The 16,107-nt window shown below is 52.5% G+C and overlaps 1 protein-coding gene across 3 annotated transcripts; it reads left to right on the forward strand.

Moving 5' to 3' along the window:
* The first annotated feature begins 214 nt into the window (after positions 1-214).
* On the forward strand, positions 215-13,058 carry TMEM161A (transmembrane protein 161A). Of its 3 annotated transcripts, none has more exons than XM_043910847.1 (13): positions 244-317; positions 3,471-3,550; positions 3,981-4,084; positions 4,652-4,732; positions 5,126-5,223; positions 5,328-5,484; positions 6,859-7,010; positions 11,079-11,139; positions 11,238-11,381; positions 11,490-11,603; positions 11,738-11,912; positions 12,031-12,127; positions 12,477-13,058. In XM_043910847.1, the coding sequence occupies exons 2-13, from the start codon at positions 3,548-3,550 to the stop codon at positions 12,728-12,730; spliced, it is 1,440 nt and encodes a 479-aa protein (XP_043766782.1). In that variant the 5' UTR covers positions 244-317; positions 3,471-3,547; the 3' UTR covers positions 12,731-13,058. The 3 variants fall into 3 exon arrangements, with proteins under 3 accessions (XP_043766783.1, XP_043766782.1, XP_043766784.1); XM_043910849.1 differs by having other exon boundaries at positions 247-317; positions 3,952-4,084; XM_043910848.1 differs by lacking the exon at positions 3,471-3,550 and having other exon boundaries at positions 215-317.
* The last annotated feature ends 3,049 nt before the right edge of the window (positions 13,059-16,107 follow it).

Consider the following 16,107-nt stretch of genomic DNA (forward strand, 5'->3'; position numbering starts at 1 on the left):
ACAGTGATTTGATGAATAAGTATATTCGCTTTAAACCTGCGAAATAGGTGCAGGTGGGAGACTGGTTCTCAGAAACAGTGCTCTCCCTGGGGTTCCAGAGCCCCCGATCGGAACGCGTCAAGCATCTTTAAACTACAACTTCCGCCATGCAACGCGAGTGACTCCTGGTCCTCGCGATTCGCCCCGACTCCCATCCTGACGATTGGTTGGATGGGCTGCTTGTTAGGCCAAACTCGTATTCTGATCGGTCGAGTTCCGCGGTGAGTTCTGAGCTCCAGACCCATGGGTCTCCGCGCCGCCCTCCAGTCCGCAACATGGTAAGCCCGCAACTCTTAGCATGGGGGCCCCTGAGAGGCTACGGGTTCCGCCGTGGGGGAGTCCAGGGAAACACCGAGGGGACACAGCTCCCTCTGTGGGGACTGAGGGCTCTGAGGGACTCGGGGTCGCGCTGAGGGCTGTGTTTCCCTCTCTGGGGTTAGGTCTCGCTCCGCGATCTATGAGGGGGTCGGGGCTGTGCAAGGGGACTGGAAGGCCTTGAGCGTTCTGGGCTTCTGACAAGTCCCTGGGGTGCCTTCTAGGGGTCTGGGGTCCTGCTGAGGGGCCGTCCCTTGGAGGGTGCTGGGGATCTGAACACCTTCGGAGCCCCGCGAGGGAGATCTGGGGTCCGACTGGGGCCCACTCTGGGCACGGTGTCCTGCGGGAGCCTGGGGACCGCACCGACAGAGTCCATCTGGGCTCCCTCGGGGTATGGGGTGTGCTGAAGGACCAGGGAGAATCCTGAGAGGAGGGGGTCAAGGGCTCAAGGTGGGCTCTGGGCAGGCGAGGGTCCCAGAATTGGAGAGAGAACAGTTGGAACCCTCAGGTCTCACGTGGTTCTGGGTCCAACCCGTTCAGTTTATCCTTCAAGCTTATCCTGGCCTCTGTGGGCAAGGCTGGTGTTGGGTGGGGGCGGAGGCCCCACCCCCCACCCCAGTCGCTAGGACTGGGCAGAGGCAGCGGCAGACTCGAGGGGCTGGGAAAGGGGCCTGACCTTACCTGCAGTAGGGGCGTCCCTGAGGCGGGGTGTTGGAGGTGGGTTGGAAAGGGGTTGGTGAAAGAGGAGGTCATTCCAGGGTTTGGGACGTTGTAGGAGGTGAGGGGAAGGGCTGTCTGAAATGGGATGCAGGAAAGTCCCATTGATGTTATTGAGTTGCTAAGTCTTTTGCGACCCCATGGACTGTAGCCTGCAAGGCTCCTCTGTCCATGGGATTTCCCAGGCAAGAATACTGGAGTGGGTTGCTATTTCCTTCGCCAGGGGATCTTCCCAGCCCAGGAATCGAACTTGTGTTTCCCTCATTGACAGGTGGATTCTTTACCTCTGAGCCAACGGGGAAGCCCGCGCATTGATTTGATGTTACTTAGCAGGATTCTCGGAGAAGGCAATGGCACCCCACTCCAGTACTCTTGCCTGGAAAATCCCATGGACAGAGGAGCCTCGTGGGCTGCAGTCCATGGGGTCGCTAAGAGTCGGACACGACTGAGCGACTTCACTTTCACTTTTCACTTTCATGCACTGGAGAAGGAAATGGCAACCCACCCCAGTGTTCCTGCCTGGAGAATCCCAGGGACAGGGCATCCTGGTGGGGTTGCACAGAGTCGGACACAACTGAAGCGACTTAGCAGCAGTAGCAGCAGCAGCAGCAGCAGGATTCTGGGATCACTGATCTAGGGAAGGGGTTTGAGCAGAGGAGGGACATGGGGTGATGGGAGGCTCCAGAGATCTTTGGAGATCTGCAGAACGTGGACCCTAAGGCCAGAGCTGTGTGGGGAGGGCCATGAGAAACATCCTTGGACGGACCTTGGGAGCCTTAGGTGAGGGGATGCATGCTTTCCATCTCTTTTCCTCGTACATCCTTCCTTCCATCCTTCCTCCCTCTCTTTCTCTCTTCTTCTCTTCCTCTCCTTCCCCTCTCCCGTCCTTCCTCTCCTAGGTGCTGGGATCACAGCTTGAACCATGGGTCTCCTCCCTGAGAGGTGTCCAGGGTAATGGGGTTAGCGATGGAGAGGCCTGGGGTCTGGGAGTGTCTCTGAGACCCGACTGGTTGGGCGCAGAGGGCACTGGGGGAGAGAGCTGGGCAGTGAGGCGGGTTGGTCCTGAGCGGGGTCTGCCGGGCCTTGCGGGCTGAGGAGGGAGCTGGACGTTCATTTGTTAGACTAGGAAGGTCCTGGGCCGCCTGGAGGAGCGGTGGCCGTGGGAGGGATGGGTGGGTGCTGGGGTCTCCAGGGAGGGGCCTGGAGGAGGCATGGTCAGCGAGCTCAGCAGAGAGATCTTGGCTGGAGGTGCCGGTGGGCTGGAGTCGTGCTGGGCTGTGTCGGTGGTAAAACCCTGCCAGGGGATGGGTCACAAGGGAGCGGTGTCTGGAGAGCTAGGGAGACTGGAGAGCAGCTGCTGGGAGGTGCTGGATTTCCTAGGGAGGAGTGGAGGGGGGGCGTGGTCCATGGGGAAGGGCGGGGCCGTTTAGAGAGCCCGCCCACTGGGCTCCGAGCCGGCCAACTGTGCTCTTGATCATTAAGGCCTGCTAACCAGTCTGCACTTGGGTAGGGGTAAGGGTGAGCAGTGAGACCCGAAAGATGATGCCCCACCTCCTTACTGAAAAAATGTTCCTGGTCTCAGTTTACAAGTGACAACATAGAGAAAATACCCTATTAGTCCTTTTATTTTAAAGATGAATTTCTTAACAGTCATTCTGAATTTCAGGGCTAAGCCGGATAGCCATCACATTAGAGCTTTTCCTATTGAAGTTAGCTTATTTTTGCCTGATTAAAGGATAATTTTAATAATCAGTTTTAACATTAACATAATCTTTATTTCATTTAGTTGTTAATACCATAATGGTAGCTGACAGCCTTCCTGAGCACTTTATTTTACATAATTACTGATAGCAAGTCGGCTTCCCAGGTGGCGCTACTGTTAAAGAACCCACCTGCCAGTGCTGGAGACCTAAGAGATGTGAGTTCCATCCCTGGGTCGGGAAGATCCCTTGGCGGAGGAAATGGCAATCCACTCCAGTATTCTTGGCTGGGAAATCCTGTGGACAGAGGAGCCTGGTGGGTTACAGTCCACGGGGTCACAAAAATTCAAACACGACTGAAGCGACTTAGCACTGATAGCAAATGGTTATTTACTACATTCACGCAGGAAAACCCATCTTCAGACTGATTACCAGAAACAATTTTTTTCTAAAACATTTAAAAACAAGTATATGGAAATTTGTTATGCTTGTTTATGTTCCATAAACATATATGGAAATATGTTTAAAATGTGGTTAGTAGCACTTGGTGAGAAAATTCCTAATTAAAAAAATTCATCCCACTCAAATGTGTAAGTGTTAATCCCGAAACAGGTAGTGGCCAGAAATAGACCAGGCCTCTTTTCCGCTTGGTTAGTTACAAACGAAGGGAGAGGGAAAAAGGACGATTTCAATTTTCAGGGATAATTTCGGATGGAGAAAGACGTGGGGGACAGAGTCAGCTGGGTGAACAGAGGAGCTGCAAGTTCACCTGAGACATGGTGCGTTGGTGGGGGGGGGTGGGGATACCCTGGGAGAGGAGTCGCTTTCACTGGGTGTGCCCGGCTCGCTGTAGGTCCCGGAGGTGGTCGTGAGAGTATAGGAGACAAAATGGGAAGCACCCCGTTTCCAGATGAGGAAACTGAGGCTCAGGGAGATTGCTACCTTAAATCCTTAGCACAGGAGGAAATGGAGCCCCAATCTCTGCGCCACCGCACACCCCTGCCAGGGGATGGGGCGGGGCCCGCGCCTTGCTGGGGCTCCCAGGCTTGGGTCTGAGCCCACCCTCGGACCCTTCCCCAAGAAGCAGCCGGAGCCAGGAGGGCCGCCGTCCCCCACCTGGCTTCAGCGTCTCTCTATAAATAGCCGGGTTTTCGAAGGTGAGCTTGTGACCCTCTGGCAGGCACTGCCTTTCCCGTCTCCTCCCCGCAGGCGGTCCTTGGCGTGCAGCTGGTGGTGACATTGCTCACCGCCACCCTCATGCACAGGCTGGCCCCGCACTGCTCCTTCGCGCGCTGGCTGCTCTGCAACGGCAGGTGAGCCACGCCCCTTCCCGGCGGTGGGCGGGGCCCCAAAGGCCACGCCCCTTGTTTCCCCAGCCCCGCCTCACGCCCTATGAGGCGCGGGTTTTTTAAAGAACTTTATTGAGATAATTGACCCAATAATCGCAGATGTTTGAAGCACACAGTTGGATCCGTTTTGACAGATTGTACACATCGCTGAGACCATCTCCACACTCAAAGGAGCAGCTGCTCCCCTTTCTCCCTATAGATCTTATTTCTTAAAATTCTTTGTCAGGGTTTGGGTCTTGGACCCTTTTGGAAAACCCAGTGGCAATTGTGAAACTCTCTTTCCAGGACAATTCACATGCCAGTTCCGCCAGGAGAGTTAGCCAGAAGATTCTAGGGTGTCTAGGACCCCTGCTGCACTCCCCTGTCGACCCTCAACCCACCTCCCCCGCCTTCCTCTGACCTTCGATGACCCCTGCCCATCCTGTCCCAGGCTCATCAGGGCCATTCTTCGCTCTGCAGTCTCAGCTTTTGAGGTTCACCACGTTGGCCCCCCATGCCCAGGCTTTCCTGACGGCCTCTGTTTGCCTTCAGTCTCTTCAGATACAAGCACCCTTCGGAGGACGAGCTGCGGGCCCTGGCAGGGAAGAAGAAGCCCAGAGGCAGGAAGGAGCGGTGAGTGAACCCCCAGCCTGCGGTCAGTGGCCCCCTTCCAGGGGAGACCCTGAGGGCACAGCGCCTGCCCTGCACACCTCCAGGCACTGCTGTGGGCACAGGCTGGTTGGAGACACCCCAGGAGAACTGGGAACACCCCGGGCTGTGTGCCTCCCGTTGGCACCCCACGCTCATTGGAAGTTTGCTCGGGGCCAGCCCTGTGGGTGGCTGGTGGCCACCCCCTGGCATTCAGAGGACACCCAGGCTGGGGTGAAGGTACCCTCTAGACCAGCTCCTCCTCTGCTCTGAGGGTGACAGAGCAGCAAGCTGGGGAGGAGGAGGCCGCCACGGCTGCCTGGGCAGGGGAAGACGGAGGCTGCCGATGCCATTTCTGCTCATCTCCCCGGCTCCCAGGTGGGCCAATGGCGGAGGTGAGGAGAAGCCGTTATCTGTGCCCCGAGACACCCCGTTCCAGCTGGAGACCTGTCCGCTCACAGCTGTCGATGCGCTTGGTAACAGCTGGGTCCCCAACCCCCCGCACACCCTGGTGGACGTGGTGGGGAGCATCCTATCCTGGGCGGGCCAAGCTGGGGGCTGAGTGGCGTGCTCTCCGCAGTCCTGCGCTTCTTCCTGGAGTACCAGTGGTTTGTGGACTTCGCCGTGTACTCCGGGGGCGTGTACCTCTTCACCGAGGCCTACTACTACGTGCTGGGCCCAGCCAAGGAGACCAACATTGCAGTATTCTGGTGTCTGCTCACCGTCGCTTTCTCTATGTATCCTTCCTCCGGGTGGGGGAGGTGGAGGCCCCCTGGAAGCTGGATCTGAGGCTCCTTCTCCCCACTAAATTGGCACATCAGTTACCGACTGCTGTGTGGTAAACCTGTCCAGAACTCGGTGGGGGTAAAGCAATTGCTATTTTGTTTTCCTGGCTGGGTTTCAGCTGGGTTGCTTCATCTCTGCTCCAGGTTAGAGCAGGCTTCCTCACCCAGAGTGGCCAGGAAGGAAAAGGGGGTGCTGCAGCCCCCTAAGGCTTGGCCTGAAGTCGGTTCACCCCATCCCTGTCCATTCCCTGGGTCAAAGCAACTCAATAGGCCAGCATAGATGCAGGGGCTGGCAAAGAGACACCCCTCTGTAATTGTCTTTACTGAGCTGCATAGAGAACAGAGGCGAAACTGTGACTTTGAGGACCCAAGTTGGAGGCAGTGCCCTTGTGGAATAGGGTTGCAAAGGAAGGCAGCCCATCTTGAAACCCACACCACTGGTTCTGGAAAGCTCTGGAGGGTCTCTCTCAGGAGAGGTTAGAGATAGAAGCTATATCTCTGGCAGCCTCTCAGAGGAGCAGGAAACAGGACCTGTGAACGTAGCCGGGAGGCGGTGTGGGTAAGGGAGACTTGACCGGAAGAGAGTTGGTGGCCAGTGCTTTTTTTCTTTTTAAAACTGTTTTTATCCCTTGGTTGGTAGGATTTATTTTTGGCTTCGCTGGGTCTTTGTTGTTGCAGGCGGGCTTTTCTCTCCAGATGAGTGAGCGGCAGGTTCTCTTGCTGTGGATCACAGGCTCTAGGGCGCGAGGGCTTCAGCAGTTGCGGTACCCAGGCTAAATTGTCTTCGGCCTTGTGGGATCTTCCCAGGCCAAGATCGAAGCCCTGTCCTCAGCACTGGTAGGCAGAGTGTAACCCCCGCGCTCCCAGGGAAGCACTTGGCTGTGATGCCCGGGCTCCTCACTGCAGGGCTCCTCCCGTGGTGGAGCGCGGCCTCTGGGCACGCGGGCGCCAGTCCTGTGGCCTCAGGCTCTAGTGTGGGCTCGGCAGTTCTGCAGCATTGCACGTGGGATCTTCCCGGACCAGATTCTGTGCCTCCTGCACTGGCGGGTGGATTCGTAACCACTGGACCACCGGGGAAGCCCGTGGTGGCCGTTTCTAACCGCCCACAGCAGTGTGACGAGGCCAAGCTGGAGGCCTGGCCCAGGCTCACTTGGTCTCCGGGAAGCTGGGCCTGAGCACCGGCGAGCCCTGTGTCCTGGGCCCCCCGGTGTCTGTCTCCTTTATCGGACCCCTGCTCTCCGGGGCTCTGACCTGAGCTTCCATGCTTGCAGTCTGGAGCTGGGGGGTTCACTCCAGGCACCGGAGCCTCCTTAGCTGTGGCCCCAGCAAGGTGTTCCTGACCGTGACCCGGCTGTACTTCAGTGCGGAGGAGGGAGGCGAGCGCTCCGTCTGCCTCGCCTTTGCCTTCCTCTTCCTGCTCCTGGCCATGCTGGTGCAGGCGGTGCGGGAGGAGACGCTGGAGCTGGGCCTGGAGCCAGGTACGTGCAGACCGGGCCTGGGAGCGCCGCGTCCATCGCCGCCTTGTGTGAGCGGGTGAGGGTGGGCTAAGTGCCTTTTGCACCTGCTCACAGCAGGTGAAGAAGGGAGCCCTGGGGCCGGAGCAGTCTCTGTGGGTGCTTGCCACCCTGCGTGCCCCCTTGGGCTCTGAGCAGAGAGGACACCTCCTCCCACTGATGGGGGCCTGTGCCTGTGACTTTGCATGGGTACTCCTGCTCCCATCAGGCTGTCCTCTGCCCAGCAGCCACGGTGATTTACTATTTACCTACTCTAATTCAACTTGGGAGAGGAAATAGATATATAGAGTAATAGTCATAAAGTACAAGAGGATATAGAATAAAATCATCCTTTCACCCTAGTTCTTCTTCCCAGAGAAACCTAGGGTACCACATTGCCACATTCACTTAAAACAGTGTATATGGCTCTACACCTTGTGGTTTTCTCTTAAAAACAATATTATCGTCATATTAAGTGCAGTAAGTCAGAGAAAAACTGATAGCATATGATACTACTTACATGTGGAATCTTAAAAAATAATATAAATGAAATTATTTACCAAAAAAAAAACACAACTTACAGGCATAGAAAACAAACTTATAGTAACCAAAAGGGATGGGGGCGGGGAGATAGGTCAGGAATTTGGGATTAACATGTACACACTATTGTATATAAAGCAGATAAGCAACAAGGGCTTGCTGTGTAGCACAAGGAACTACATACAGTATCTTGTAATAGCCTATAAGGGAAGAGAATCTGAAAAAGAATAGATTTTTGTATATATATATATCTGTATATATATCTGCATCACTTTGCTATATACCTGAAATTAGCACAACATTGTTAATTAGCTGTACTTTAAATAAAAAAAAATAATAAGTATTGAACGTTGTCCCTAGATGCTACAGACAGTAATAGAATGTTACAGTAACACAGTAATAGTAATTTGATACGGCATTTTGTAACTTTATGAATTGTCTGTGATTATTTAACTAGGTCTCAGTTTATGGACATTTAAGTCTTTCTTTTTCCTGTTAAATGCTGTTGCACAAAGCCATGCGATTAGACAGCAGTGTTGCACAAGAACAACTTTGTGCCTGTGACCCTGTGCAAGAAAGTGCATTTGTAATTTTAATAATGTTGTTGGAAAATTGCCCATCAGAAAGAGATGTGTGGACGTACATATCCCCACATCCTCCCCAATGTATTTCCTCAGACTTTTTTGTCTCGGGTGATCTGATGGGTGAAAATGTAAGTGAGGATGAGCACCTTTCCATGTGTTGAAGAGCCATTTCTAGTTCCCTTCTGGAAAAGATTTGTTCTTTTGCCCAGTTTTTTACTGGGTTGTTGACCATTTTATTGATTTGTAGGAGCTCTTTATATATTAAGGAAATCAGCCTTTATGTGTGATAGGAGTTGTAAATTTTTTTTCAGTTTCTCATTTTTGTTTTGATTTTTTTTCTTCTTCTTGAATGATCTTTTAAAAACATAATTTGGATCACTCTTCTGCCCAACACCAAACTCTAATGGTCTTTGGATAAAGATAAAAAATCCTCACCATGGCCCACATGACCCTGCTGACTCCTTGAGCTTTGTTATCACCAATACTTCCTACCTTTCAATTTTAAAATTATATGATGAGTGTATATATATATATATATATGAGAACATATATAAAAATTACAAAGCCAAATAATGCAAATACTCATGAATCTACTGTTCCCATTCAGTAGGCTGCCTTTTTGTCTTGTTGATAGTTTCTTTCATGGTGCAAAATCTTTTTAGTTTAATATAGTCCCATTTGCTTATTTTTGCTTTTGTTTGCCTTTCCTGAGATACATGTTCAAAAAATATTGCTAAGACCAATGTCAAAACGTGTACCACCTATGTTTTCTTCTAGGATTTTTTTGGTCTCGTGTCTTACATTTAAGTCTTTAATCCATTTTGAGTTCATTTTTATATATGATGGGAGAAAGTAACCCAGTTTGTTTTTTTTGCATGTAGCTGTCCAGTTTTCCCAGCATCGTTTATTGAAGAGGCTGTCCTTTCCCATTGTATATTGCCTCCTTTGTTGTAGATTAATTGACCTTGTAGAGTGCTCCATGTATTCTTGATTAACATATATTTTCTTCCTCTCTGCGTCCAATAAATTCAGATTTCCATCTTTACTAAGGGTTAATCTCCCTCTGGGATGGTACTGTGTGTGCTAAGTCGCTTCAGTCATGTCCGACTCTCTGTGACCCTATGGACTAGATAGCTCTCCAGGCTCCTCTGTCTATGGGATTCTCCAGGCAAGAACACTTGAGTGGGTTGCCGTGCCCTCCTCCAGGGGATCTTTCCAACCCAGGGATCGAATCCTCCTCTCTTGTGTCTTCTGTAGTGGCAGGTGGGTTCTTTACCACTAGCACCACCTGGGAAGCCCCAGACTTCTGGGATGGTGGAAGTCTTAATTTCTCTTAGTAGTTCTGTCAGTATTTTCTTTATATATTTTGAAGCTAGTTGACAAGGTGTTTACAGGTTTAAAAATGCTACATCTTCCTGGCAAATCAGCCATTTTTTTTTTTTCATGATGTATTGACCCCTTCTGACTTACTTCCATCTTAGCCTAGTTTGTATGTGTCAATATAGTCTTTTCAGCTTCTTTCTTCCATCCTTTCTTTCTAAATTGAGATATAATTGACATATTAGTTTCAGGTGTATAACATGGTTCAATATTTATTTATATTGCAAAATGATCACCACAATAAATCTAATGAACACCATCACCCCACATACACATTTTTTTTCTTGTGATGAGAATTTCAAGATCTACTCACTTAGCAACTTTCAGATATACAGTACTACCTTTCTTTTGACTAGTACTTTACTTTCAACCTTCCACTGACCTCATGTTGAGATATGTCTACTTTAAAACACAATCAAGTCTGACAGGCTGTATCATTTAACTTCAAGTTTAATCCACTTACATTTATTGTGATTTCTGACCTTTTTGGCCTTGTTTCTACCGTCTTACATTTTCACGTTCTATTTGTTCTTTTCTGTTGTTGCCATTGAGAGTGACTGCCAAATTAATTGTCTTTCCTTTTAGGTGATCTGTCATAACTCCTGACTGCTCTGTGAGTTCTTTGTTTTTGGTATTCCACAGTTTCACCACAGAGTGTCTAGGTATGGATGTCTTTGTATTTATCTGGTTTTATATACTTTGTATGTATCATGCATTCTGCAGACTCTTCAGTCATTCTCTTCCAATATCTCTTCTCCTTCATCCTCTCTCTCCTCTCGCTCTGGGGCTCTGACTTCACTTGTATTGAACTTTCTATTGTGTCCTCCTTGTCTCTTAATCTCCCGTAATATTTCACACCTTCTTGTCTTTCTGAGTTGGAATCTGAGTGATTTCTTCAGATCCAATTCATCAGTTATTCCTTGGGCTGTTTCTAGTATGCTAACAATCTATCATTTCAGTAATTACATTTTCCTTTTGGAAGAGCTTAATCAGTTCCTTGGCAAATCCACTTGGTCCTCTGAAGTAGTCCCATGCCACCTGTTCCTTATCTCCAGCTTTTACATTCCTCAGTCACTTCACACAGAATTTATACCAGTTTCTAAAGTCTTTGGAATTTAAGCTTATCTTTTTTTTTTTTCTTCTGCTGATTCACTTTGATGATGCTTTGTTTCCTTATGTGTCTGGTGATTTTGGTTGTGAGCTCATATTTATTCGCTTTTACTCTGTGGAAAATGTGGGGGCCTGAACTGAGAATTCTTTCCGGGACGCTGATTTTCTCCTGTGGCGCCCCTCATGACCCACCAGCATCCAGGAAGCTCAGGCCCAGTGCCCTCTGCCCCCGTGTCCCCTGGTCAAATCAAGAGTGTCTGCCTGGCACATTCTGAGCTGCACCAGACTGGAGAACAAGCTTGTCCTCATGCTTGTCGCAGGGCCTGGCTGTCACTCGTGTGTCCTCACCTGGGGAGCAGATGGACATCTGGGAGGCGAGGCAGAGTGGGCTCTGGGTCCGGGGGTCTGTTGGACACCGTCCTCTTTTTGTCTTCCCCAGGCCTGGACAGCATGTCCCAGAACTTGGAGCCCCTTCTGAAGATGCAAGGCTGGGACTGGGCGTGAGTGCTGGGAAGGGCGGGAGAGCCGCGGCGGGCTGGACCTGCACGCAGGGTGCGGCGCCCCCACAGGAGCCCCCTGACCCCTCTCTTTCCCCCAGTCTTCCTGTGGTCAAGCTGGCCATCCGCGTGGGGCTGGCGGTGGCGGGCTCCCTGCTGGGTGCCTTCCTCACCTTCCCAGGCCTGCGACTGGCCCAGACCCACCATGATGCCCTGACCATGTCTGAAGACCGGCCCATGCTGCAGTTACGTGGGGGACCGGCTGGGTGAGGGGTGCGGGGTAGGGAGCCTGGAGGGGGGTGCAAGGGGGGTGCTGGGTGCCCACCCTCCCAGCGCCGTGCCTTTGCCCCCAGGTTCCTCCTGCACACCAGTTTCCTGTCCCCGCTGTTCGTGCTCTGGCTCTGGACCAAGCCCATGGCACGGGACTTCTTGCACCAGGCTCCCTTGGGGCACACGTCCTTCTCGCTGTGAGTACGGCAGTGGGGCTGGGAGGCCGGGCCGCTGGGGCCCCCTCTGAGGCTAAGGGGGGAGCCCTGGGCCCTGCGGGAGGGTCCTGGGACCCAGGACGGCTTCACTGACCCCGTCGCCCCTCTTGGCACAGGCTGTCTGACTCCGCCTTCGACTCGCTGCGCCTCTGGGTGCTGGTGGTACTGTGCCTGCTTCGGCTGGCGGTGACCCGGCCCCACCTGCAGGCCTACCTGTGCCTGGCCAAGGCCCGCGTGGAGCAGCTGCGGCGGGAGGCCGGCCGCATCGAGGCCCGCGAGATCCAGCGGCGGGTACCAACGCTGGCGGGGAGGGAACCTGGGGCTCGGGGTGTGGGCTCCCGGCCCCTTGGGCTGAGGTTACCCGGAGCGCGAAGGTCCCCGGCTGCAGCCACTGCTACCTGCCCACCAGGTGGTGCGGGTGTACTGCTACGTGACTGTCGTGAGCCTGCAGTACTTGACTCCGCTCATCCTCACGCTCAACTGCACGCTGCTGCTGAAGACCCTGGGTGAGAACCGGGCTGCGCGGGAGCGGGGCGGGGCCGGGCCGGGCCGGGGGCGGGGCGGGGGCGGGGTCTGGAGTTGGAGCAGGGCGGGGCTAGGGGCTGGGGTTGTAATGGGGTGTGAGAGGGGAGGGCGTGGCCCGGAATGGATAGAGGTGACAGCGAGGCCTGGCGATGACGGAGGGGGCGGAGGCTGGAGAGCCTGGCTGGCGAAGGCTGGAGAGCGCGAGGTGAAGCCCCGAGTGGGGCCCGAAGATGGGGTGCGGGTAGAGCCTGGGGCGGGGCGGGTGACTGTCAGCCGGGGCCAACGCCGCCTGTACCTCCACCCGCCCCTCCCTCTACCGTCTTCTTGCAGGCGGCTACTCCTGGGGCCTGGGCCCGGTCCCCACCCTGTCCCCCACCCCGTCTTCAGCCCACGATGGCCTGGTCGGCCCCGAGGAGGATGAGGCCCAGCAGACTGCAGCCCTGATCGCCGGGGCCCTGGGCAGCCTGCTCACGCCCCTCTTCCTCCGCGGAGTCCTCGCCTTTCTCATCTGGTGGATCGCCGCCTGCCAACTGCTCTCCAGCCTCTTTGGTCTGTACTTCCACCAGCATCTGGCGGGCTCGTAGCCCTCCTGCAGACACTCCTGTGGCCCCAGGGTTTGGTCCTGGGCCAGCGGGGCCCGGCTCACCCCCTCAGGGTCCCCAGGTGCAAGGCGCTCCCGGGAGTTCCTGCTGCGCGGCTCCCCCTTCACCACAGTGCCTGAGCCGTGGGCCCTGCCTTGGACGCTGAGCTTCTGCCTCGAAACCGCCTCCCCAGACCCAGCAGCAGAGGGTCCCACGGCCGGCCACTGTTCCCAGAATGCCCCTGCCCAGTTTGACTGCAGTGGGCGTGTGCAGTGTCCAGGGGGCACTCTTCTGAACAAATAAAGGAGCCAGCCGCTTTTAACAAACAGGATTCAAGTGGTTTGGGAGGCAGCTTTCTGCATGTTGTGGCAGGGTGGGTAGGGGCCTGGAGAGTCTGCAGAGGGCCTACATTGCTGAGTGAGGGGAATGATGGAGGAAGAGCTTAGCAAAGGCCTGGAAGGAAGAGAAGCCCTGGTAGAAAGCTGACATGGGAACACGTAAACTGGGGAAACTACATGAAAAGAATTGCTTTCTTCTTACAAGGAACGATCTCAGATGGACTCCAGGGAGAGACAAAAAAGCAGGTAGTGTTAAATCATGAGATGCTATCTTTTAACTTGTCAGTTTATGGAAGATCAAAAAGGCTGGTGTTTATGATCTGAATTGTGTCCCGCCCCAATTCCTATGTTGAGGTCCAAACCCCCAGGACTTCAGGATGTGATTGCATTTGGAGATAGGGATTAAAAGTGATTAAGCTGAAATGAGGTTGGAGATTCACTGGTGGCCCAGTGATGAAGAATCAACCTGCCAATGCAGGAGACACAGGTTTGATTCCTGGCCCGAGAGGCTCCCGCATGTGGAGCAGCTAAACCCACGTGCTGCAACTACTGAGCCTAGGCACTTAGAGCCTGTGCTCTGCCAGAAAAGCGGCCGCCCCAAGGAAGAGTAGCCCCTGCTCGCCACAGTTGAGAAAGCCTGGGCACAACAGTGAAGATGTAGTGCAGCAAAAAACAAATAACAAATATATTTTTTTAAATGAGGTTGATAGGGTGGGCCCTGATCCAGTAGGACTAGTATCCTTACAAGAGGAAAAAAAAAATTTTATAAGAGGAAATTTGGACCTGAACTTGTGTTACCTGAAAACTAGGTTCACCTCTTGGTAGGTGTTCAGCCAACTGACACAACCAAGCTGAAGATGAATGGAAGGAGTTATGGTGACTTTCAGCAAGTAAGGGAAACACTGGGGATCTTTCCCAAAGCAGTGTCTCCCTGAAAGCAAAACTGGGGAAGTTTTAAGCTCAGGGTACACATATATTCATGAAGGGGCTTGAGGAGAGGAGAATTCAGCATAGGACTGGGGCAAAGGTCCACAGAGTCCAAGCTTTAGTTGATTGGAGTCAGAAGAATCAACATCATTCCACCCTCCACCTGCTTGGGGGCCTTAGTTCCTGCAGAACTTGAAGATATATTATTATAGGGAAAAGAATCTGAAAAAGAATATACATATTCTGTGCTACACACCTGAAACTTACACAATACGATACTATAAATCAACATCAATTTAAAAAATTTTTAAAGAGGGAACTGGGACTCTGCTTTATTACTACACTATTGTTTGACTGCCTTTTCTCTGTTCCTGCCTTCCTTTGTTCCCTTAAGATCATTAATTACTGAGACCTGTTCAAGGATAAGCATTGCAGCCTGGCTGAGATCACAAAGTGGCTTAGGCCAAAACGGCTTCTCTTAGGTCGAGAGCCATTCCTGGTTCTCTTTCTCCTGGAACCCCCTAACTTCTCTGCTTACACTAGCACAGAGGAAAGACAAGGGGGAAGACACAGGAAGAAGTCGGTCAGTCAGAGCTCAATAACAGATCTAGAACACATCCTTCCCTCCTGGCCCTCAGAACCAAACCTGCCAACACTTTGATTTTGGACCTCTGGCTTCCAACTTTGGCAAAATAAAGTTCTGTTATTTTAAGCCACTCAGCCCATGGTACACTGTTAGGGTGGCCGTAGGAAACTCAGGCGTGAGGCATGTGGTGTACATGGATACAATCTCTTTGCAGGAATAGCTGATGTTTCTATTCATCTTTGGATAGATTTCCCCCCAAAGATGACCCTGTCTCTAAGACTCAGGGACCTCACCTGAGAGGTGACCTCAGGAAGCCTCTAGGAGGGTAGGGATGTCAGACAGGGAGGAAAGAAGCCAGCAGGGGGCGCCAATGAGCCAGCGACTCTGGGCGGTCTGGGCTGGGTCCTGCTGGGGACCTCAGGGGGAAAACGTGGGGCACAGCCTGAGTGGTCCCATGCTGGTGTTGAGGGGCTGCATCACATACGCTTCAGCTGTCCACAGTCATTGGCTCCTGATTGTGTTCCGGCAGAGAACCCTAGGCTGGGTCCAGGTGGCTTATAGCTAAAAATAGGGTGGGAACCATGAACGCCAGGCTTGCCACCAGCATGAACCATACTATTAATATATCCCTGATATTTATCCAGCAATTTCATTCCTAGAAACTTAGGCTACAGGAATACTACCTTATGAGCTCAAAGAGGTACATAGAAGGAGGTTTGGGTCAGAAAGGGCTAGGAAATTCAACTCTGTTTTAAATAGGGAATAAAATGACTTGTGTTGTTGGAAGTTGAGAGGTAGTTTGGCTTCAGGTAAAACTGAATCTAGCATCCCAAACAATGTCACCAAGAAATCCAATTTCTCTGCTCATCTCTGCTCTACTTAAAAAAATAAAATTATTTATTTAGCCAAGTCAGGTCTTAGTTGTGGCCTGCGGGATCTAGTTCCCTGACCAGGGGTTGAACCTGGGCCCCCCTGCACTGGGAGTGTGGCAACTTAACCACTGGGCCACCAGGAAAGTCCCTCTGCTCCACTTTCTGCAGTGGCATCTTCATCCTTCTGACCTTGCAGTCACAAGATAGCGCCAACAACCACCCAGGGTTGGGGTTTCAGCTCCTGGGCCAGTGGAAGAGGGAGGGTGCATCTTGAGGGTCTCCCTGGAAGTGGTTAGCAAACATCTTTATTGTCACAGGTCCAGACGGGGTCAAGAGCTCACCTCTGTATATTAGGGGATGCCACAATGTTGGAAGAGAGTGAGGAGGGGCCGACCTCACCCCTCAGGCTCAGGAGACAGTGTGAGAAATGGGACTGACCAGAAGTTGGGATGGATGTTGGGGGAAGCGGAGAAATTCAGGAACCCGCAGGAGCCACTACCAGGTTGTCATGGCAACAACTCAGTAACACCCTAGCTGCTGGTCAATAGGGATTGGTGGATCTCATCACAGGCCATCCCCCTGGGGAACACGAAACTGCTACTAAACGCATCCTGTATTCGACAGCTACCGACCTGCAAGAAATATGGCTGGATGAAC

The sequence above is a fragment of the Cervus elaphus genome, chromosome 9 (assembly GCF_910594005.1).
Source record: "Cervus elaphus chromosome 9, mCerEla1.1, whole genome shotgun sequence".
NCBI classification, from domain to species: domain Eukaryota; kingdom Metazoa; phylum Chordata; class Mammalia; order Artiodactyla; family Cervidae; genus Cervus; species Cervus elaphus.